Source organism: Anoplophora glabripennis, unplaced genomic scaffold (genome assembly GCF_000390285.2).
Source record: "Anoplophora glabripennis isolate ALB-LARVAE unplaced genomic scaffold, Agla_2.0 scaffold425, whole genome shotgun sequence".
In the NCBI taxonomy this organism is placed as follows: Eukaryota; Metazoa; Arthropoda; class Insecta; order Coleoptera; family Cerambycidae; genus Anoplophora; species Anoplophora glabripennis.
In genome coordinates this window covers 425,907-448,875 of record NW_019416604.1, presented here as the reverse complement: position 1 = coordinate 448,875, position 22,969 = coordinate 425,907, and the positions used below count along the sequence as shown (strand labels likewise).

Sequence of the window (22,969 nt, the reverse complement as noted above, 5' to 3'; positions counted from 1 at the left end):
TTCTTCAAAATATTTCTTGACAATAGATTTCAGAAAATTGTTTTCAAAAGATCAGCAAAGGTCGCACTATGATTCTGAACAAAATAATTTAAAAAGGTTGGTTAATTAGTTATTATAGTTAATTATTAATTTATATATATTTTGACATAACTTTATCATTAAGTCACATGCAATTAGCACAATCTTTATTTTAAATGTTAAAACTTGCAGCAAAAAGGTCTGAGGTTGGACCAAAGACCCTGTCTCCGAGTGAGAAGAAGACAATTGACAAATTACCCATGCGACAATCGAGTCGCTGCTTACATGTTGGCTTTGTTGGGTTGTGCTGTTTTTGGTTTACTTGTACCGTTGGATATTACCTCCAAGTAACGGTAAGTGTCTAACTTCACCATCGTGTTACTGATTATTGATTTTTACCAAATTTTTCATACCTAATCCTAATACAGTTCACAAATGTAACAAACGTGAATCGTACATTTCAATTAATTTACTTAATATCACTTTACATTGCCAATATTAATAAGAAAATTTAAAGTTGTTTTAGTAAAGCCTTGTACTGTACAAAATGGGATTAAAAAAATTACATACTTATAAGAAACTGATGCCCACCTTGTCTTTATCTCAAGTCCTGTCAGGATAACAGCATATGTCCATCGTGGAAAGAAACAGAATTGGAACAGGCCTCAAAACATATGTAACTTTGAAAAATTAGTGGGCTGTCGATAAATTATCAGTACCTATATTTGCTAGTAACCAAAGGTCAAAGGTGATAATTAAATAATTTGGCTTTGGACATACTCCTCACTTTCTGTAAAAGTATAGAAATAATTGTCAACATTTATAAAAATTAAAAAAATATTATGCAACAATTATTTTTTATTAAAACAATACAGAAAGCATTTATGGCTGGTGGCATTGGTGTAAATATTAAAGGTGTTAACAATTTGTGGCACTAAGAAAAGTCCATTAACATGTCAAGTGGTACAGTCTTATTAAATGAACAATTCCTGGGAAGGTTGCCAGTTTGTTGGTTTCAAATTCTTGACGTTTTGAGAAACATATCATGTTCGTCTTCCAAAAAAGAAAAGTGATATGCCCTGGAAACGTCACGAACTAAAGACTGATGACATAGCACCCAGTCTGCAAATTGGTCAACCATTGGTAATTGCCTCGGAAACCTGTAAATCAGGAAATATTTACATTCATGACACAAGATTGGGATACAAATGTTTGGTATGAAATGTTGCTTTTGTGTCTTCCAATAAGCAAATTCTTTCCGTTGACCCATGATAAATAAATTTAAAATCACTCATAATGGTTATGCACAAGAAGGCAGCTTTATGAAATGCAACTTTCATAATAATTCATGCAATGCACATTTAAGTAGGTAGGTGGTTTTAGAGTTGGTACACGAAATGTTTTTAATACAAATAAAATTGACCTTTTTATAATTCCAGACTTACCTGTTATACGTTCCCTCTTACACAAATGGATTTTATTTTTAACCACGCAAAAAAATTAACATGGCGATTAAATGTTGTTGACAAAACAAACAAAACACCTGTAGAAACAAATTCCACAGGTGATGTGATCTACGAGTATGTAGCCAGGCTATGTGTATAAAAATCTTGAAATGTACATTTTAATGACATTTTTTATGTACCTACCTAGTACTGTAACAAGATATAGTGGCATATTAATTAAAGTTATCACAGAATAACAGGTCCTTTAAAAGAAATAACAATACGTACGTGGAAACAATATTAGTTAGTAAACACGAAGAAAAAAGTAAGGTTAAATGTACTGGTTGCCGCAGGAACAAAAACAAAATCATTGCGCAAACGCGACTACGTTCAAATGTCAGGAGTCAAGAGTACGTTCAATGTTAAAACACCGCAGTGTGTGAAGAGTATCCGAAGGCCAAATCAGATGATTTTTTTAGATATACAGTTTTTGAAGTAATAATAGTTGTTGAACTTGTATTTTAATATTAAAGTAATACTGAAAATGTTAGCGATTGGTTCAGTATTTAATTTGTGTTAGGCAGCTCGTTTTAATAGTGTGTTCCACATTTTAATAATTTAGCATCCACTTACACGTTTTCAAACTTTAAGAGGGCTCTATAGCAAATAGGCAACCAGCAATACATTTTTATAGATTTTGTTTACATATGAATCAGACTTCCCTCATTTTCTATAAAAATGGACTTAGTTTGAAACTCAAATTACTTTTTGGTGTAAAGGAATTTGTAAATGATGTCACTTGTTCAAAAGCAGCAAATTACAAATTTCTTTAAACCAAAAAGTAATTTGAGTTTCAAACTAACTACATTTTATAGAAAATATGTGTTAAAATGGGGTAAAGTCTGTTATTTGTGCATTAATTAATATTTAGACAAAGTGCGTAATAAAATCTATACAAATTTATCGCTGGTTGCCTATTTGCTATAAAACCCTTTTAAATAGACCTTCAGGTACTGGATCAGGAGTGGGAACAATGTATTAAGTTACTGTTAATTTAAAAAAAAACCTCTTGTTGTAGAACAAAGTATTTATTTTTTTAGCATCACAGCAAAATAAAGAACAGTTTCTGATAAGAGGTAAAAAAATGTTGTTGGTATTAAACAGAGAGAGAAACATTATGATACAACTAAGTAATATCCAAATGTGTCCCACATACACATTTTGTTACAATCTCTTCTAAGTTTCGAAGAATTAATCGGAAGAATCGCCATCTTCATCATCATTTTCACATATATCTTCAATCTCCTCAATAGTTATCAGTTCCATTATAGCTCTAAAGTAAACGAAAATAACTATTGAAATTACATAATACCTAAATGTTCCTCATATTTATACTTCTAATTTCAATTTTGTTAAAACAATTCGAATAGGGTCACTGCATTAGTTTTCGACTAGTTATTAGATGTGTTGATTCAACAACTTTTATAGATAAACTGTTAAACCAAAAATTTTAATATCGATGTTTCATTAATCTATTTTTTTTTTGTAATTATCCATATTCCAATAAAGAAACATTTTCGATTTTAGAATGTTTAATCAAATATACTGCGTCTTGTAGCTTTGTGTAAACCGATTTAAAGTCCGTACAATGTTTGTTGAGACAGAATTCCAAGAAAAGAATAAGCCAATAATGTTCTATTATCAGAACTACTGTAATAATTTACTGCATCAGAGGCGTGCCTTAAAATTTTCTGCCAATGTCTTTCCATGTCAGGTGTCTAATGCGGTTAATTCAAAGAAAGTGATACAAGGGTCTTCTTGGAGTTCTATATCAACAAATATCGTACGGACTGTACTTGGTTTTGCAATAAAACTCATCAGAAAAAGAATGTTAGGAATTCGATTCTCTGAAGCAAAAAATTAAGATTGTGAATTAATTTTGAGGGATTTACAATAGATGGCATAACGTATACTATATTGCATCGGTTACAGAAGTAACCTTGGAGCCTTATTAGACTAGGCCGCCAGGCGGCGCAGCCGGCTGCGCCACCTGTGACTCAGTCGGCGACACGTGCAGGGCAGGTAGTTCTCGCCAGGCGAGCAGTCTGTTTTGTCTTCCAACAAAAATTTTTGTTCAGTATTTTGATTATAATTTTGTTCAATAACATGGCAATTTGTGACGAAATTCGGGAAACTGGGAGTATTGACGATGAGAAACTTGAATATTTACTTAATTTTTTGTTTATTATTAGAAGGCGTCACATACAGTTTGCACCTGGATTTAAATAACCATAATTTTTTTGTGTCACACTGTATGTCATTTCTGACTAAACATACTTATTCTCCATTCAATTTTACATACAAATGGTACTATTAGTATTCGTCACTAAAAGCAAGATTAAAGTTAAACCTGCGTTGGAATTTTGTAAGTTGAATCATTAAGAGTTTTTTAAAAACAAGTGAAAAAATGTGTCTTTTATTGATTGTATTGCGATAATAATTGCTGAAACAAACATTTTTTTAATTTTTTTTTGGTAGCTCTGTATCCAAGAATCAAGCTGTTGCGGACCCATATTCATATGAACTTTTTATCTTAAAATTAGTCAAAGTTTCACCCAAGTACTTAATAAACACGATGCATATTGCACAATTCAAAAAGTTGTTTATATTTTGAAAATCAATGTTTTCAGCTTCAGAACTGATATGATTTTTCGTTTCTAAATATTTTTGAGAGTAATTTCAAACACATCTTTCACAGTCCAAGTCTCTTTTAATTTTATTTCAACGGCATTAATTTCTTTCTTCAAAATTTTGCTCGAATCCCATTGAATTATATAACCAGTTTCGAAAGCATGATTGCAAATTTTTGATATCTCAAATTTTCGTTTGTTAATGTAAATGTTGACAAAAAACAAACTTTTGAAGTGTGTGATGAGAGTTTTTGTATTTGTCTACTAGTACTTTATTCACTCTAGAAAAATCAACTCTTTCCAGAAATTGTTTATGATGGATTTATTTGTTTTTAATTTTTAATCATATTGGACCAATATCATCTCCAACAGCACAAGTAATCCACGTGATTTTTTCCGTTCTGGTTATGAAAATTTCAGTATGAAAGACTACAGCGAACGCAGTGAAAGAATTGTGTGCACACATAGAAAACACAACGGAAATGATTCCAAGGAAAACTTCACCTCCAGCAAAATATGCAGAGCGGCAGACAGGCCGAGTGATAGGTTGTGTGAATGAAAGCAACTACAAACATATTCTTTAAACAGGCATCAAAACGAAAAGTTAATTTTTTGTTTTAGTTATTTTTGAGTTATGGGAAAAATGTTATTTGAAAAATATTCATAAACATAATTTTCAGTCACTTAAATCCTTTCTATGTTAGAAAATATCTTACCTAAGAATTCTGATTTCATCGTTGTCACCATTCCAATTTACCACACCAGGATGGCTAATTTTGTACCCCAAGAACCAGTTCAATTTTCTTCTAAGCTCTTCGATAACATTAACCGTCGATTCTTGTGCTTTAAATAACAGGTCATCGCCAATGGTTATAACATTCTCGCCATTTTTTATAATATGTCTAAACCGATCCCCAAATAATATAACTGGCAACGGGTGCACCAGAGAGGCGTCGTGTATGAAGTCCGACGTAGTTTTAATTTTTTCCCAGTAGACCAAAAGGGGATAGTCGTAGTACTTCACATCAGACAATACTGATTTCATGTGGAGTTTGGAAGTTCTTCTATTTCCCATTACTTGTATTTTTTTCCCCCTTCTGTAAAAATGGAGGGTTTAGATTAGCTTGTAAATATACAGCTTTGCAAAAATAAATGTTATTGAAATTAAAAAAATTTCTCAAACTCACAAGAAGTTCTAAATCAGGAATATTTAAACATTAAATAAGTATCCGTTAAGTCTAGTGAGAATGAAATTTGGGAATGGTTTGCACAATGTATACCTTGGACATATCGGTGCCGACGAGCAATAAGTCAGATCCCCTTTTTTACATTAGTCAGTTGAAGCGCATGCAAATAATAAATAATAAAGAGAAAAAAGTATTATAAAATTAAGAATTAAGTTATAATGTGACGTATAACAGAAAAAGGAAGCTATTAAAAAGTATTCTCAAAAAAAAAAAAATAATTAAAACTACATAAGTTGTAACAAAAGTAGAAAGCAGAACAAAAAAAAATTAATTTGAAAAATTGCACAGGCTGACAATTTTCAGAACCAGAAACCGGACCTAGTGTACCTGGAGGGTTTTCGTACGCTGATTATGAATCCGAGCTCAGAATTGGCTCATCTCGAGATATTCTAACCTAAAAGTGCAAAAATCGCGGTTTTTCACTATATTCGGGGTCAGATGACAACGTGAATTAATTTTTTTTTTTAAATCGCATTAAACCATCCCAAAGTACCACTCTTACCCTTCTAAGCGCACTTCAATTTTTTTGAAAATCTTTTTTTTTTTTTTCATGGAGATGGTTTAATACTTCAGCGATTTCGTTACAACATGGAAATAAACAAAATTTATTCAAAAACGAGATATAAAGTACATACTTATATTTTTCTTGAGTAGCTGAATTTGAAAACACCGGCGGACCTGCTCCATAACCTCAATATTTCAAGATTCTCTAACCTAAAATTGTGAAAACACTACTATATAAAGCAGATACTTATGTATACACACTGTTACATTCAGATGCTAAGCTCATGACAGGTTCATCATAATGCGCTATAACCTACTACACGTTAACCTAAATGCGCAATAACCAGCGAGGGTTAAATCCACGATAGGTTAACCTTAATGCGCAATAACCAGCGAGGGTTAAATCCGCGACAGGTAAACCTAAGTAAGCTATAACTTGCGAGCGCTGAAACCACTAGAAGTTAACCTTAGTGTGCTGTTTAGCCCTCGCTGGTTATTGCACATTTAGATTAACGTGTCACAGGTTATAGCGCATTATGATCAACCTGTCATGAGCTTAGCATGCGAATGTAATAGTGTGTATACATAAGTATCTGCTTCATATAGTGGTGTTTTCGCAATTTTAGGTTAGAAAATCTTGAAATATTGAGGTTATGGAGCAGGTCCGCCTGCGTTTTCAAATTCAGCGGCTCAAGAAACATATAGGTACTTTATATCTCGTTTTTGAATAAATTTTATTTATTTCTATGTTGTAACGAAATCGCTGAAGTACTAAACTTCAAACTTCTATGGCAAAAAAAAGATTTTCAAAAAAATCGAAGTGCGCTTAGAAGGGTACAAGTATTTTGAGATGGTTTAAAGCGATTTTAGAAAAAATATAATTCACGTTGTAATCTGACCCCGAATATAGTGAAAACCGCGATTTTTGTACTTTTAGGTTAGAATATCTCGAGAACCTAGGGTGATGGGCCCTCTCTGAGCTCGGATTCATAATCAAACCATCAATGAGCAACGAATAAAAAGAATTACATGCATAATTTTGTTCTAAGCAGAGAAATGAAATGGGTCAATTTCTCTGGCACCTCTCAGAGAAACATGAAATTCGATTTCGAATAGCAGGTACAAGCCTTACAACTACTTACAAATAGTTTTAAGTCATATATTTTCTGTGCATATCAACTACTTTTAAAGACTACATATTTCAAGAATTTTTGCTGTATGTGTTCCAGTTTCAAAGCATGACAGAATCTCGTAGCATATTATTAATATGGTATGTGTTCAACTTTGTTTCTTTCTTAAAAAGATATGGAAGGATTAAGATCCACATCGCTTCTGTTACATCAATTCGAGAAAAATGAAAAGGATAGAAAAACAGTGGCCCCAAGTGAGAGCTTTTGGGCACACCCGACACGATTACAATTTTATTGAATACAATATTACCGAATCTAATCATCTGATGCCTTTCTGAAAGATAACTTTTTATCTAATTCAAAGGAAGACCACAAATTCCAAACATATGAAGTTTATGGATTAAATTAATATGATGTACTCTATCAAAGGCTTTGGAAAAATAGAATCTGCTTGAGGTCCAGCCTTAAATATAGAAGGACACAAACCAACAAATTTAACTCGGTACACTAAAGGGTGGGCCACCAGTAACGCCTCGGTCGCTAGGGACCAAACGGCAAATGTTACAGAAACCTGTTTAGGTGGGTATGTGTAGGTTGATTACGGCTACATTTTAAAAATATTTTGAAATATACAGGGTGTGCAGGAAAAGCGTACCATATCAAAGTTATGTATTTTTAAATGGAACACTCTGTATTTTACTACATTTTTGAAAGCACCATAAAAAAATAGGTGAACTTTATTAAAGGTTCTGCATACCTAGTCTTGTATTTGAGTATAGCTTGATATAACAAATAATTATTTTGACTACATTGGAAAGAGATAAAGAATAAGAGATTTCGGCTTTTTAGAATCCTTAACAAACCATATTTAGGTAGGTTTCGTTGAAAGAATTACATATTTAGCCGATAATTGATAATAAATAAATTACTTAATTTAGTACCACAACAAACACTAAAAATCAAAATAAACGCACAGGAATTTCGAAACAGAAGAAGGGACATTATTTTTGTTAAACTGTATGTAGATAATGAAAAAAAAACAGTTTTTTTTAAAAATAGTCATTGGCGTAGAAGTACTGTCTAAGAAAGAAGTTGACCACCCCCTCCACTCCGCCACTGTGCAAGTTTTTGAACACTCTGATCGCTTGTTTTATGCCCCTTAATTAATAGGCATTATCTCCCAAACATGAAAAAAATCTAAGCATAAGTTATAATGAAAATTCAAGAGAAAAAAAAATTATATTCAACACCCTGTGTCTCAGAAATGAAGCCTTCTACGACATATGTTTATAGGAACTTTCCTTTTTAAAAACATGTGCTCTATCTCCTGTTAAAGTTTGTCTACAGAAAACTGACTCACCCTGTATAAGATCTAAAAGAACATTGAAATGAGAAGTTAAAACATTACAAACTACAGTCTCAAATACTTTTGTAATAATATGAAAGATGCCCTTGGGATGATAAAACTGTTAATGAGAGTGTTATTTGCTTTAAAAATGGGAGAAATAAAGCTTAATTTCCAAAAATTAGGAAAAACTTTTTGGCGATAAACTACATGACACTGCTTCCTCGCCCACCCTATTCACCTGATCTGGCACCCTGTAATTTTTTTTTGTTTCCCCGGATAAAAATGGAGCCGATAGAAAATCCAAGGCGGCGCTGCAAGGCATTGAAAAGGATGAGTACGAAAGGTGTTTCACGCAGTGGAAAAAACATTTGATCAAGTGTATTAGTATTAATGGAGAGTACTTGAAGGTGACTAAGATTTGTAACCCGAAAAACTAAATTCTGTATTTTTTAAAAATGGTGTCGTTAATTTTAGATCCACCCCTAGTACCATGTTTGTAATTAAGACATCAAAAATAATTGGATCATTGCATGGTCAATAGGTTCATCTAAGGCATACCGATGAGAACTAATAAGTTTGAAACGGCTATATGTCTAGCGGTTGCTGCTGATAAATGATCCTAGCGGGTATAATTCAATGGTAGTTGGGGTATTAACCCTTAGAGGAGTTGCCTCAACGTCATCGGTTAAAACAAATATTACTTACGAAATAACGGCAACATTGGGATATAATCCAGCACATACCACTGCTTTGATCAAGGCTTTATTATTGGAATTCTTATTGTTAACTGGATTTTTTGAGTTTATATCCCTCACAAAATTGAGTTCCGCCAAGTGGCCCATGAAGTCTTTCTTCATTTTCTGGAGCAGTCTTAAGATGTACGGACTTAAGAAGTACTCCCTACAAAACCGGGTTGGGTTACTCTCAGTTTCAAACATTTCCAAAGCCTAAAAGAAAAAAAGTTAATTGAGGCACTCGGACTTAGAATAAACATATCATCAGTCACTAGAAGTAAACATACCTTATGGAGAAGCAAGTGGTCACTCAGCCAGTCACCGGCCAACTCCACCCTCTTCAAATCGACCTGCGCTTCCTTTCCGAGGGGTATTTGAAATGCATCCTTAAAGTCTAAGGAAACGGCAACTGACAGTATGGGATCTAGACAGCTGAAAATGGCACCTAAAAGTATCATCTTCCCTATCTGCGGTGAAAGTGGTAATTTAGCCAGATGGAAACCGAGAGGTGTTAAATTTTCATTTCCATCCAAGGCGTATATCCTCCGGAGAAGGTTCAGGGATAAGGCGATAGCCTGGGGGTCGGGTGGGTCCATTAGCTTTTGGAAGAACGGCTCTACCTTCCCTAACAAAGAGATGACACAATTACAACAGCTCCACAACATCAAAAGTGTGACGTTATAGTTTAGTTTAGACGTTTAGGAATCTACTTTTGTGTTAATTTGTAATTGTTTTTCAATCATTTCAAAAACAGTCAAGATACCTTTTCTCTTCCAAATTGAACAAGGAATTTAAAAATAATTTTTATTTTAAGAAAAATCAGTGGCGTATCATTTTTTTTCCATAAAAATATCCAAAGACGTGCCTGTGCGCACACCACTGGTGAAACTAAAAACAATATTTTTATCGTAAAACTTGTATTGTTGTTAATTGTCAAAGCTTGTAAAATTTCATTAAAATATTCTGATCGGTTTCCACAATATTTATAAATTAGCATTTTTTAATTAAAACTTTATCACCCAGTAGATCAGAAACTAAGCATTTTCGGAATATGGTATATTAAGGAAATATATTACAAATCACTTGCACTATAACCTTCTGCAAGGAATGCATTGACTTACCAAACACCCTGTATATCTCGTTTCTAGTTGATTTTACAACAAAAATGGTTCTGTATTAAATTAAACTACACAATTTTCTCTACAAAATGGGTCTCTCTCTCTCTCATTTTTTTCATAAAACTAACCGTTTTCACGTACAAGAATTACAAAGTTTAGAGGTGTTTCAAAATCTTATGAGCTTTGACCTTCATAAGCGCGGAAATATAATTCCGACCGTCGCCTAAATTATTCTACGTCCTAAAAACATTACATCTATTATTCAGTCTATCTCGAGCACTCGTAGCGTAAACTAGCCTTTCATCCTATTACAAATATCATAATAAAATGCCCTATTCTTTATTATTTTAATTTAAGCAATAAAAATATATATAACGAACGTTCGCCAGTTGACTTTATTGATGCCCGAGCCCCTTAGTTCATTTCTGGTTGTAATGAGGCACGTGGTCTAATTCTGAATCAATGTTTTCACAACGTGCTTATTAGAAGAATTATGCGGATACGCCATGCCTTTCGCGCATTTCGTGACTCATGAGATTTTGAAACTACTTTACCATGTACGTAACGTGTAAAACAATACGCATTTAATGTGTCTAATCTTCAGGAAGTTATAAAAATATTTAAAGAAAAAGATGCTGACAAAGAAATGTAGCTAAAGCTGAAGAATACTTTCTTCTCGGACTTTACAGCTATAATAAAAAGGAATTTACACCTCTGAACACTTATAGGCACCAATGTTTCATAAAATCAGCATACAGGAATAAATTTAACATCACTTCATTGCCTCCTACAGAAGTAGCAGCAAGACAACATTCATTTCGTACGTATCATCAGCAATGGATTGGTAACGAATAACCTGCAGATCAATGGGGATGGAAGAAAGACAAAACTGGTCTTGTCCCTCTGACTACACCCCAAGCCCCTGCTCCAGAAGTTCTTCTTAAACTAATTTCTTGTAAATACAAGAAAGGATGTCAGCGATCTTGTGGATGTAGGAAAACAGGGCTCAACCGTTCTATAATTCGCTCAAACTGTGACAATAGATGTGATAACATGCCTTAAGCATTGGAAGATAATGGTCACGATGAAGATACTGATACGATCTTAGAACCACTGTGTACTGAAAACAATATAAAAGTAGAGAAGAAGCTACTGCGCTAGAAGAATTGATCCCACACGACTCTGAGTTCGTTGCCTTCAACTATCAAAAACATCGATAAGGTTGGTCCCTTAGGGGTATCAAAGCGAAAGAAGTTATTGTAATTTTCATTTATGAATTAATCTGTGGATTAGGTCCATTGGGGAAGCCACAGAAAAAAAAACGCGCCATATACAAAATGGGTATTACTTTTCATTGCACGTTAAATGGTGACTTTTGTTAGTCTCCTATGCAAAACGAGTCGGTTTTATGAAAAAAATGGCTAGAACCTATTTTGTAGCAAATTTCCTGGTCTTTAATTTGTTACATAACTATTTTTGCTGTAAAAGCAATGAGTAACGAGATATCTTAAAAAATCTCTTTCTTCCCAATTTATTACAATACGGCAGCGTCGGCGGCAAAAATACGAGGTGGCACATGAAAAATTTGAAATGAGAAGCTCAAAATCCGTGAAATTGTAGAATATCAAAACTTCCGCAAAAGGTAACTTACAACATGTAATTACTGGACTAAAGCTGATCCATGCACACATACGACCCAGTTCAGGAGCTGCTCAGTAGCGGCGTAGACAAGAGTTTAAGTGCAGATTAAAATCGACTATTTATTCGATTTAAGAAAAAATGATTTCAATGTTAGTACATATTTACTTCAATTTTAATATGATACTAACAGTCCAATTTTAAACTTGATGCAACTTTAAGAAAATTCAAAATTTTGTTAAAATCAGTTCATTATGAAATATGTGCAACTTGTTTTGAGATCTGACTTAATCATCCGCTTTAAAATTTTTGTTTTGCAGATTTAATTAAGACAGTTCTTTTTGTAAGCACAGAAAAAGAGGTATGGGTCCCAAGTTTCATTATTAAAATACGAGGGTTGCCTTTTATATTTTGGGAATGGATGATCCTGGTGCTGCCACTAGACGTCCTTATTGTAAAGTTCGATTTTTTGTCGGTGTGTTTACTCAGAGCTTTTTGATGTATAGGCGATATTTGTTGTTTACAGTGATTTGAAAAATTTATCTTGGCAAAAAAAATGTAATGAAATCGTGAACATCCATGCGATTATTTTTTACAACTCTCAACATGGATTATCTCAACAACAGTGATCGATGAACTTAATTCGACTTTTGGTAATAAAGCACTATCAAAAACCACTGTGTTAATTGTGGACGTGGTTCGTGCACTGGCGAATTTCGTGTAGGTCGTCAAAAATCGGTTGTTCCAGAAAACATTGATGCTGTGCATGAAATGTGACTTATCATGAGATTGAGGCACCCTTAGACATTAGTGGGACCAGCATACATTCAATATTGTATGAATATTTGACATAAGTTCAAAAAAGGCTGGTGTCGGTTGGTCAAAAGAAATTCTCAAGAAATACGATCGCGGAGTTTCAAAACATGTCTATAACATCATAACAAGATTTATGCCTACAAGCCCAAAAGTAAACAGCAGTCGACTGTATGGATCTTTCATGATGAGCTAAATCCAATAAAAGTTGTTTGCATACAAAGCACTTCTAAGCAAATAGTCGCCTGTTTTTTCGGAAAAATCGGACATTTGGTAACAGTACCATTAGTGTAATGTCAGACGGTCAATTCTGAATGGTACACAACGATTTGTTTACCAGAAATCCTCAGAAACATTCCCATCAGGACAATGCAAGCTCTCACACAAACAAAAGACTGTTTGAGAACTGAAAAATTCGAATTGATAAGTCATCCACAGTGCAGCCCTGATTTGGCACCCAGTGACTTTTTTTTGTTCTCTCATGTCAAAAATAATCAGGTCAATGTTTTTCAATTCCTGAAGAAGCAGTTGATGCGTTGAAAATGCATGCTTTGAACTCAATCAGAATGGAAAAGTACTTCGAAAATTAGTTTAATCGCATGCAAAAGTGTATTGATCTTCATGGAGAATATTTTGAAAAACAATAAAGCCATATAGGATGATTAATTTTTTTTTTGTTCTCTATTCCCAAAATACAAAAGGCAACCCTTGTATAATCACTTATTACGCTAAAAGTGGCAGGAACGCTTTCAATGACGGCAGTAATTCATGTTGTTATTACAGGATTGTCTTACCTAACTGTAGTATTTTAGCTGTCAAGATGGTACCGTCTGGTCGCATACGCAGTATTTCAGGTTTTTGATATTTTTCCAGAATCTGGTATCTCGCCTTACTAAACAAATGGAAGCAGACACCAGGCCTTACTCTACCAGCTCGACCTTTCCTCTGATCGGCATTCGCTAAACTTACCCATTCAGCAAATAAAGTCTGATTATTGGTAGCGACATCAAAATTTGATATTTTTATTCTACCGCAATCGATAACGTACACAACATCATCTAAAAGATAATAAGAGAAAGTATAAAAATAACTAAAAAAATAATATGTAATAAAAGTTCCAAAATAGTAGGTAGTAAGTCAACTCAAAACCACCTTCGTTTTTCTTTGGTTGCATGTCTAGGGGGTTGTAAAATATTATTATTTGAACATTTAGAGCACAATTTTCAACTTTATGCCGGAAAAAAAATTCTACCCCATCTAAATGTTCGTATTCACAAAAAATTCGAAATACGTCGGCGAGAGGGCCCTATAAGCAGTTAAGAACCACTCTCGCTTTTTTTGGTTGCCCGTCTAGGGGGTTGTAAATATTATTATTTGAACATTTAGAGCAGAATTTAAAAAAGTATCTGGAATTTGTGAATAAAATGCAATATATTCCATTACTCACATGACTTTGATTTTTGATCGACTCTTACGAGGTTATTTTTGGTTTGGGCTCATTAGAAAAGTGCCATTCTCAAGTTTGTTGGCTCGCTTGCATGTCAAACTGTAAAACTAATGTCCCGTCACCTGTTATGATGCCTTGCATGAATGTAGAGTCCGAATTAGCTCGTTCTAGCACGTCTTCAACATGTTTGCAATCCTTTTTGAAAAAAATTCAGCTCTTTTGGAACCAGCCGTGCTGCAACTTGTTTCATACGCAAAATATCAACTAAAATGGTCCGAATTGATATTTAGTTCATATGCCACCTCTTATTAGTTGAAGACGTTGAAGGCTGACCAGAACGTGGCAAATCATTAACCACTTCTCGAACATATTTGAATACTTTAGACCATTTGTATGCTTGAGTTTTCAATAAAGTTGAATTACATGTCTTTCCTAATATTTTTAACGATGCAGTACAAGAAATTCAGTTGGTAGTACAAAATTTTAGGCAAACTTTTTGTTTGGTATCACCATTTGTAGTAAAAATTGCAGAACACCCTTTAGGTGAACCAACAAAATTAATAACTGTGACAGATTGCGATCAAACTCCACACGTCAGAATAGAGAACAGTGCTACCAACATTCCATCAAAAAAGGAAATTCTAGCTTACGTGGACCTTTTAAATGACAAATTCCGGACACCTGTTGACAGAATGTACATTTTGAAAGTGAGCCGCTGCCTACAATTTTGGGACTTATAATTTGTTACTAAGATCTACTTGCCAATTGTTATCGAAGTTTCGGCAATGTTTGTAGAAATTATGATTTTCCTCATGCCTCTCGGGGCTGGATTAAAAATTTCCTTCTGTTCAACTGTGGGCATCTGGGAGTGTAAAGGAATTATTAAGTACTTGTGACTGGGAAATTTTCCACAATTCTCGAGTAATTTGTTGAGGGAAGATATGTTCATTAATCCTGGGAGGAATATTAAAATAGCACCCTCTTTGTCTTCCTTCAGAAAAAAAAAAAGAAATTAATATTAAGGTACAATTGTTATAAGATAAAATATAAAGATTTTAGACAGATGTAAGACAACATTTGTTATAAAATTCTAACCTTTTCACAGATGTACAATAACAGTTCCTTAATTAAATTAATATTTAATTGCTCACTATTTGGATTTCTCAACTGCCTACAAACCACTTCATCATACTTCTGTTCTTTGCATAATTGCCTTGCATATGGTTCGACATAACTAACAAAATCATTATCTTTCATTTTCTTTCTATCAAGATGTTGTCTCCAGATAGGCTTAGAAGAATTACGACCTTAAACATTACAATGGTAAGATCAATAATGATCAAATATAATTTACACAATTAACCACAGTAAATACATTGTCTTTCAATTTAATCATCATTACAGAGTTTTATGTTTACTTACCAGGAACATTATTTTCAAAAAATTCAAATTTTGTTCTTTGTAAAACATCTTCAAGGAAATACTGTGTCACGGGGTAAGTAAACCCGGGTATATTGATATGGGGGCAGTTGTCATAATATTTTGAAAAAGCATCAGAATTTAAAGTGGCACTCATCAAAATTACCTAAAAAGTCATACCAAATACAGAGAACAAAAAAAATGTATATCATCCTTTGATCGATTTGACTCATAGAGCATTAGAAATGATTGAACTGTGCATAAGAGGCAGCTTTTTAAAAATAAACTAATTTAAAACATTTTCGCTATGTACAATTTAATTTTTTATTAATGTTTAACACACTTCAATAAAATTTGTAGTGGTATTTTTGGGATGGTTGAAGATGAACGTAGGCTTGTTTTTCAAATAAAACTTGAGTCTTAATTTTCTTTGCAACATATAACTGTTGATACAGATTTTGGGAAAACACAGATGCTTTATCAGTTTATCTGGATATTGTTAAAAAAATACGCTTTTAAATATTCTAATGTTAGTTACAGATATCCAAGTAGCTGAAGGTATTGTAATTTAATTAAGAGGTGACACCACTGCAAAATTTTAAAACTAAGCATTTTTACAATTTTCTTTTTTGAATGGAAGGAAAAGCTGGAGGATAATAATATTCAAGGATGTTAATAACCATGTACGTAAACGTTCAAAAACAATATTTATTCATAAATAGTAGAAAAATGGCAATGTTGAACCCATTCTTGTAAAGCATGTTGAAATTGAGGTGCTCTGTGGCATGTTTTGTCACTGACGCAAATTTGAATATAGAAAAAAAAACATTTTATCTTAATCTACATGAGTATGGTTAGAGAAACACATAGGGGATTTTAAAAACATTAATTTTTGTGTGATTGGAGAGCATTTGAAGTAAAAAGTTTAATTTTTGATAAAAAAAACCCCTTACTGAAAATCTCGTATGTACTTATCTTCAAAATGTTATTTTCTGGATATGGTCAAAATTTGAAATGAGTAGAATGAAAATTGTTGGAATTATCCTGCATGCCATTTTAAAAAGTAGTGTTTGGAAAATAATGCCTTTAAAGTTGTAAGATATACGCTATACTAATCTACTTTCGTTTGAAAATGTTTCTAATTGAACACAAACTTGTTCTAACAACATCTGTCAGTAGTAATAGAGAAGTTATAAATCAAAAGGTAAGTTATTAGGCCGTACCCTTCCAACAGGTATGCCACAAGTAGTCGTTTCAGAGCAGTTCGAAGCAATTGGGAAAGACTCAGAATTTCAAAGAAAAAAATTTTGTACAGATATAAAAATTTACATCACCCTTTTATTAAACTTATACCGTTATAAACATTTTACAATTTATATAGACTTGAAAGTCAGCACCCACTGGGATGTTGAGCATTAAATGTTGTTTCAAGGAACTGCATTGGAATTACTACATAATATTAGATGCTGACTTTGATTAGAGGCAGATTGGTAAAAGGGCAAAAAATATTTAATATACCTAGAAATTTAAAACTAAGATGAAGAAGTGAAATCTATTTTTCTTCCTATTATTGCGACATGCAACAAGTTACCTTTTTACAATAAATAAAGTGACGTTTCGATAAGTATCTGTCATATCTCCATAAAAAAAAGCAAAAAAGAAATAACTATTTAAAAAATATGCTCTTATTGATGTTCATCATTTCCCAAAATCCTCCTTGAACCAAATTCCATTGAAAACTAAAAGTGTAACTTTCTATGGAAGCAATATTAAACTTAGAAAGGGATCTTGTTGACTATAATTAGTTTTCCAATGATCGAATTAGAATTTAGTGATGCTCGTACATCAGGGTTGTGAGTTATAAAAAAAAGATTATTCTTAGGGGCAGATTTCAGGGGGCTATAACTCCAAATGAGGGGGCCAGTTAGCAAACAGAAAAAATACGGGTCCTCTAAATTTGTCTTAAGAATCTATGACCAAATTTTGTTGCATGAATTTCGGGACACCCTATATAACAATTCGAAATTTTTATTACTATTGCAAGAGATTTTTGAGAAAAGCTTGATCATAAAAAATTCTGTAACTACGAAACATTCATAGAACCTAACAATATTCATAGGCATAACTACAATTTTTACTTGGGGAGGGCTCAGGTTTGCAGGCTCTATGGAGGCTTTAAAAAAAAAACTGCAACATACCGATATAAAATTTGAACACGTTTTGATTTGATTGTAAAAAAAGTAAAAAAAAGATCACAGTCACCGATTACTGATATGACAAAAACGATAATATTCGATCTTTTTTTCTGGGGTGGGCACCGGGCTTTCTGGGGATAGATTGTACGCACTCCTGCCCCCTCTCCCCCCCCCCACTACCTACACCCATGACATTATTAAAATACTAGAATTGTGAATTAATTTTAAGGAATTTACAACAGATGGTGTAACTTATACTATATCACAGCGGACACTTCTGCAACCATTCATATTAAAGCTCTGTAATTAGGTTTCTTTTTGTTGTGTGTCATTATGCTGAAGTGTAAACACATATATTTTCTCAGCTCTGACAGACAACAAAACGCCATTTGCGGGAAGTTTCACTTTTCCTNCTAACAACATCTGTCAGTAGTAATAGAGAAGTTATAAATCAAAAGGTAAGTTATTAGGCCATACCCTTCCAACAGGTATGCCACAAGTAGTCGTTTCAGAGCAGTTCGAAGCAATTGGGAAAGACTCAGAATTTCAAAGAAAATAATTTTGTACAGACATAAAAATTAAAATCACCCTTTTATTAAACTTATACCGTTATAAACATTTTACAATTTATATAGACTTGAAAGTCAGCACCCACTGGGATGTTGACCATTAAATGTTATTTCAAGGAACTGCATTGGAAGGACTACATAATATTAGATGCTGACTTTGATTAGAGGCAGTAGTAATAGAGAAGTTATAAATCAAAAGGTAAGTTATTAGGCTGTACCCTTCCAACAGGTATGCCACAAGTAGTCATTTCAGAGCAGTTCGAAGCACTTGGGAAAGACTCAGAATTTCAAAGAAAAAAATTTTGTACAGACATAAAAATTAACATCACCCTTTTATTAAACTTATACCGTTATAAACATTTTACAATTTATATAGACTTGAAAGTCAGCACCCACTGGGATGTTGACCATTAAATGTTGTTTCAAGGAACTGCATTGGAAGGACTGCATAATATTAGATGCTGACTTTGATTAGAGGCAGATTGGTAAAAGGGCAAACAATATTTAATATACCTAGAAATTTAACACTAAGATGAAGTTGATTTACACTACAATAATGGACTCAAATATTTTGTTGTCCATACTGGGCTACAGCACTATAAAAGTGAAATCCATTTTTCTTCCTATTATTGTGACAAACAACAAGTTACCTTTTTACAATAAATAAAGCGACGTTTTGATAAGTATCTGTCATAATATTTCCATAGAAAAAACAAAAAAAGAAATAACTATTTAAAAAATATGCTTTTATTCATGTTCATCATATCCCAAAATCCTCCTTGGACCAAATACCAGTGAAAACTAGAAGTGTAACTTTCTATGGAGGCAATATTAAACTTAGGAAGGGATCTTGTTGACTATAATTAATTTTCCAATGATCGAATTAGCTTCACTTTTGAATAATTATAATATGTATTCAGTTGCAATATATTTTATATGGGTCGATACGATATTGGCTCACTTAATATAGCAATTCGAAATTTTTATTTATTACAAGTGATTTTTGAGAAAAGCTTGATCATCAAAAATTCTGTAAATTTCTGTAACTACGAAACATTCACAGAGCCTAACAGGCTTCATAGGCATAACTACAATTTTTACTTGGGGTGGCTCTATGGAGGCCTCTAAAAAAAAACTTCAACTTACCGATATAAAATTTGAACACGTTTCGATTTGGTTGTTAAAAAAAAGATCACAGTCACCGATTACCAATATGACAAAAATGACAATATTAGATCTTTTTTCTGGGGTGGCCACCGGGCTTTCAGGAGGTGGGTTGTGCACACCCCTGACCCCCCTCCCCCACCCCAGCTACGCCCATGACATTATTAAAATACTAGAACTGTGAATTAATTTTAAGGGATTTACAATAGATGGCATAACTTATGCTATATCGCAGCGAACACTTCTGCAACCATTCATTTAAAGCTCTGTAATTAGGTTTATTTTTTGTTGTGTGTATTATACTGAAGTGTAAACAACAAATTTTTCTGACAGACAACAAAACGTCATTTGCGGGAAGTTTCACTTTCCGTGTTTAATTCAAAGTGTTGCTGAAACTTATCGAGTGCTGTTGGAAGCTTATAGTGAACATCGATAAGAACATGTGAGTATTTGTGCGAAAAAGTTTGAAGATGTGGAATTGGAAGCATTACTCAACCAAGATTCATGTCAAACCCAAGATGAACTTGCTGGATTGTTGAATGTTGATCGCACAACAGTTTCCAAAAGCAAGAAATTTGGATGCTATACGAATTATTGATGAAAGGGTCTTTTGCATCACATTGTTAATAGCGATGAAAAATGACTATGCTATGAAAATCCTAAGCGTAGAAAATCGTGAGGTTTGCCTGGTCATCAACATCGACGTTCAGGCTGGGACCAACTTGGTGTTGCGTACTATGAAACTCCTTCAACCAAATGAAACCATCACTGGTGAACACTATCGGCGAGACTATCGGAAAGAAATGATGCATATGAGCACCGCATTAAAGGAAAAACGGCCGCAATTTGAGCAAAAGCACGATAAAATAATTTTTCAACATGACGAGGCTCGAAAACATGTTGCTCATGAAGGCAAAATATATTTAGAAACAAGAAATGGAATATTTTACCCCACTCGCCGTTTCACCAGATATTGCACCATCAGATTACTACTTGTTCCAATACATGGACCAGGGCCTGACTAAGCAGCACTTTCAATCTTAAGAAAATATGAGAAATTCGATCGATTGGTGGACAGCATCAAAAGAAGAAGATCATCAGAATCCATATGCTACCAGAATTATACTTTGAAAAATAATAATGTACACAACTTTTCATAAAACCTTGAATTTACAAAAAATCACAGTCCTAGTACTTACTATTTTTTTAAAACTAACCTTTAAATCACTCCTCTCTTTGAGAACTTCCTTTAGTAGAGTAATTAAAAAATCCGACGGGACATTCCTTTCATGAATCTCATCTAGAATAATGTGAGAAACATTGCTTAAACAGGGATCTGACTCCATTTGCTTCAACACCACTCCGGTTGTACAGAAACATATACAGCCTCGCTTTCTAGGTAATGCCCTAAAAAATAATAACAAAGATATAGTGATCAAATTATAAAAGCAAGATTCGTACTTCTCAAGTCTAATTTGGTAACCAACGCTCATTCCCAATTTCTCCGCCCTTTCTTCTGCTACCCTTTCAGCTACGGAGATAGCACTTATTCTTCTAGGTTGTGTACACACGATTTTACACATGGAACCCTTTTTGTTCTCTATATAATAATCTAAAATAAACTGAGCGACTTGTGTCGTTTTGCCACATCCCGTTTCTCCACTTATAAGAACCACTTGATTTCCCTCAATTATTTTTATTAAGTCTTCTTTCATTTTAAACGCAGGCAGTCTTTTGCGTTGGTTTATCATTTCTTTATATTTTGGTTTATCTTGTTTCGCCATATATTCTTCCAGAAATTGTTCATCGTTCACTGGCATTTGAACTATATTACTACAAGATGTTTTTAATTTATCAAGTATGTTACCATGTATTAATGATAAAAACTCTCTTTTAAATGAAGAATCCTTCATGAAAGAATATGGTTCTTCACCTATTGTACACAGGTTTTCGATGGAGTTATTTCTCAACATCTTTTTAATCTCTAGCAGTTTAGCATCAGAAATAACAACTGTAGCCACCTTAAAAAATAAGTAATTAGCACAAAAAATTAACTCTGTCTCTAATTCGCATAAACTAATTGATTAATTACAAAAAAAATTAGAAAAATACTTTTCAACTCCCATATTATTTAGACTCGCTTACATTATATATATACACCAACAAACAATTCAAAAGTGACATTTTTTAAAAGTATGTTACTAAGTATTGCTTTACATAATTACTCACAAATCTATCTTGAAGACGTCTATGAGTATTTCGCTGCTTGTAAAACAAACCAATTTCCTTTCCTTTTAAATGAGGTGGACGTGAAGGTTTACGGGATTTATCTTCTGCTCTTCCATTTGGGCTGTATTCTCTTCGCATGCGCTTCTTACATCCTCTGCCTGACATGTTCTACAAAACAGTTAAAGTGATTTGTACTTAATAAACAATATAACAAGTCACTCAGAAGTAATTATCTATACATAAAAAATATTACATATCCATACACAACAAATGCAAATTGAATTAAAATTTTATTAACATTGAAGATCACAAAATCTTTTAGATCTACTATTGCTAAGCTAAGTATTTTTTTTTGATCTACTATTAGGCACTACTGCTTTATAACATTTTGTCACTATTTTGTAATCAAAATAAACTAATTTAAATGTTTCGTTTTAGTTTTATTGATCTATTTTCCTTTATTTATACCTACTTAATTGTACTACACCTATATATTTCCCATACTTAATTTTAAAAAAAATACCAAAATGACGTTTTTAATTAAATGGTTTGTCAATACAATTTCAGTTAAAATAAAAGAACGGCACATACTGGCATTTGCATTTAGATAAGAGTGATTATGTTACATTTTATACTTACAATGATTAAAAATGTACTTTTTCAATACCAAATCCTGGTGAAAACAGTATTGCAATTGTAATTCCAAATGCAAATACCATAACACCATAACCTCCAAGAAACTACTACAAATGAATAATGAAATGACATTCTTGATTCTTCTACTTCTTCTAATATAAGAATTGGCTGCGTTCGCCACCTTAACGTTTTATGGAGAAAATAATACCTACGTTCATCAAATTCTAAACTTTTACATCTTTGGTTTTGGAACTGAAAGTAATTTTATATAAAAATTATAAAACGGTTTTATTGAAATTAACGAAAATTAAATTTGTTTTTGGTAATTATTTATTAGGTATATACTAGGTAGGTATATCTAGTGTAAAACTCATAAATACATAAAACTTTTTCATCGAATTAATAAATTTACTGCTCTTTAAATAAGAACAATCACAAAAATTCAAATTTGGTAATGTTAACATTTGCAGACTGGGATAAATAGGATATGAATGACGTATTCATTTATTTTTATTTGTATATATTTTTTCTTTTTGACTTAAAAGATAGGTTCATACATACAGACCTTTTTTTTCTAATTTTTAATCAATTATCTGTGTCGAGTAGTTGCTGGTAAAAATTAAAA

The 22,969-nt window shown here is 33.0% G+C and overlaps 1 protein-coding gene and 1 long non-coding RNA gene across 2 annotated transcripts; both read right to left on the bottom strand.

The window, feature by feature from the left end:
- Positions 1–858: 858 nt before the first annotated feature.
- On the bottom strand, positions 859–1,799 carry LOC108908786. The gene is made up of 2 exons (XR_001964381.1): positions 1,668–1,799; positions 859–1,178 (listed from the first exon to the last, which is right to left on the bottom strand). It is a non-coding gene; the product is annotated as an uncharacterized LOC108908786 (long non-coding RNA).
- A 742-nt stretch (positions 1,800–2,541) lies between these two features.
- LOC108908787 (ATP-dependent RNA helicase DHX36) lies at positions 2,542–22,444 on the bottom strand. Its single transcript, XM_023455062.1, has 12 exons — positions 22,348–22,444; positions 21,709–21,876; positions 20,941–21,500; positions 20,697–20,886; positions 15,555–15,717; positions 15,228–15,439; positions 14,895–15,123; positions 13,480–13,743; positions 9,404–9,741; positions 9,088–9,329; positions 4,870–5,250; positions 2,542–2,796 (listed from the first exon to the last, which is right to left on the bottom strand). The coding sequence occupies exons 2-12, from the start codon at positions 21,871–21,873 to the stop codon at positions 2,715–2,717; spliced, it is 2,826 nt and encodes a 941-aa protein (XP_023310830.1). The 5' UTR covers positions 21,874–21,876; positions 22,348–22,444; the 3' UTR covers positions 2,542–2,714.
- Positions 22,445–22,969: the final 525 nt, after the last annotated feature.

What these genes read in the sequence shown, in the direction of transcription:
- LOC108908787 (XM_023455062.1), bottom strand. Translation starts at nt 21,873, where the DNA reads ATGTCAGGCAGAGGATGTAAGAAGCGCATGCGAAGAGAATACAGCCCA. An exon ending in GACGTCTTCAAGATAGATTT is followed by an intron (nt 21,501 to 21,708) that starts GTGAGTAATTAT and finishes TTATTTTTTAAG; the next exon opens with GTGGCTACAGTTGTTATTTC. An exon ending in ACCACTTGCTTCTCCATAAG is followed by an intron (nt 9,330 to 9,403) that starts GTATGTTTACTT and finishes TTTTTCTTTTAG; the next exon opens with GCTTTGGAAATGTTTGAAAC.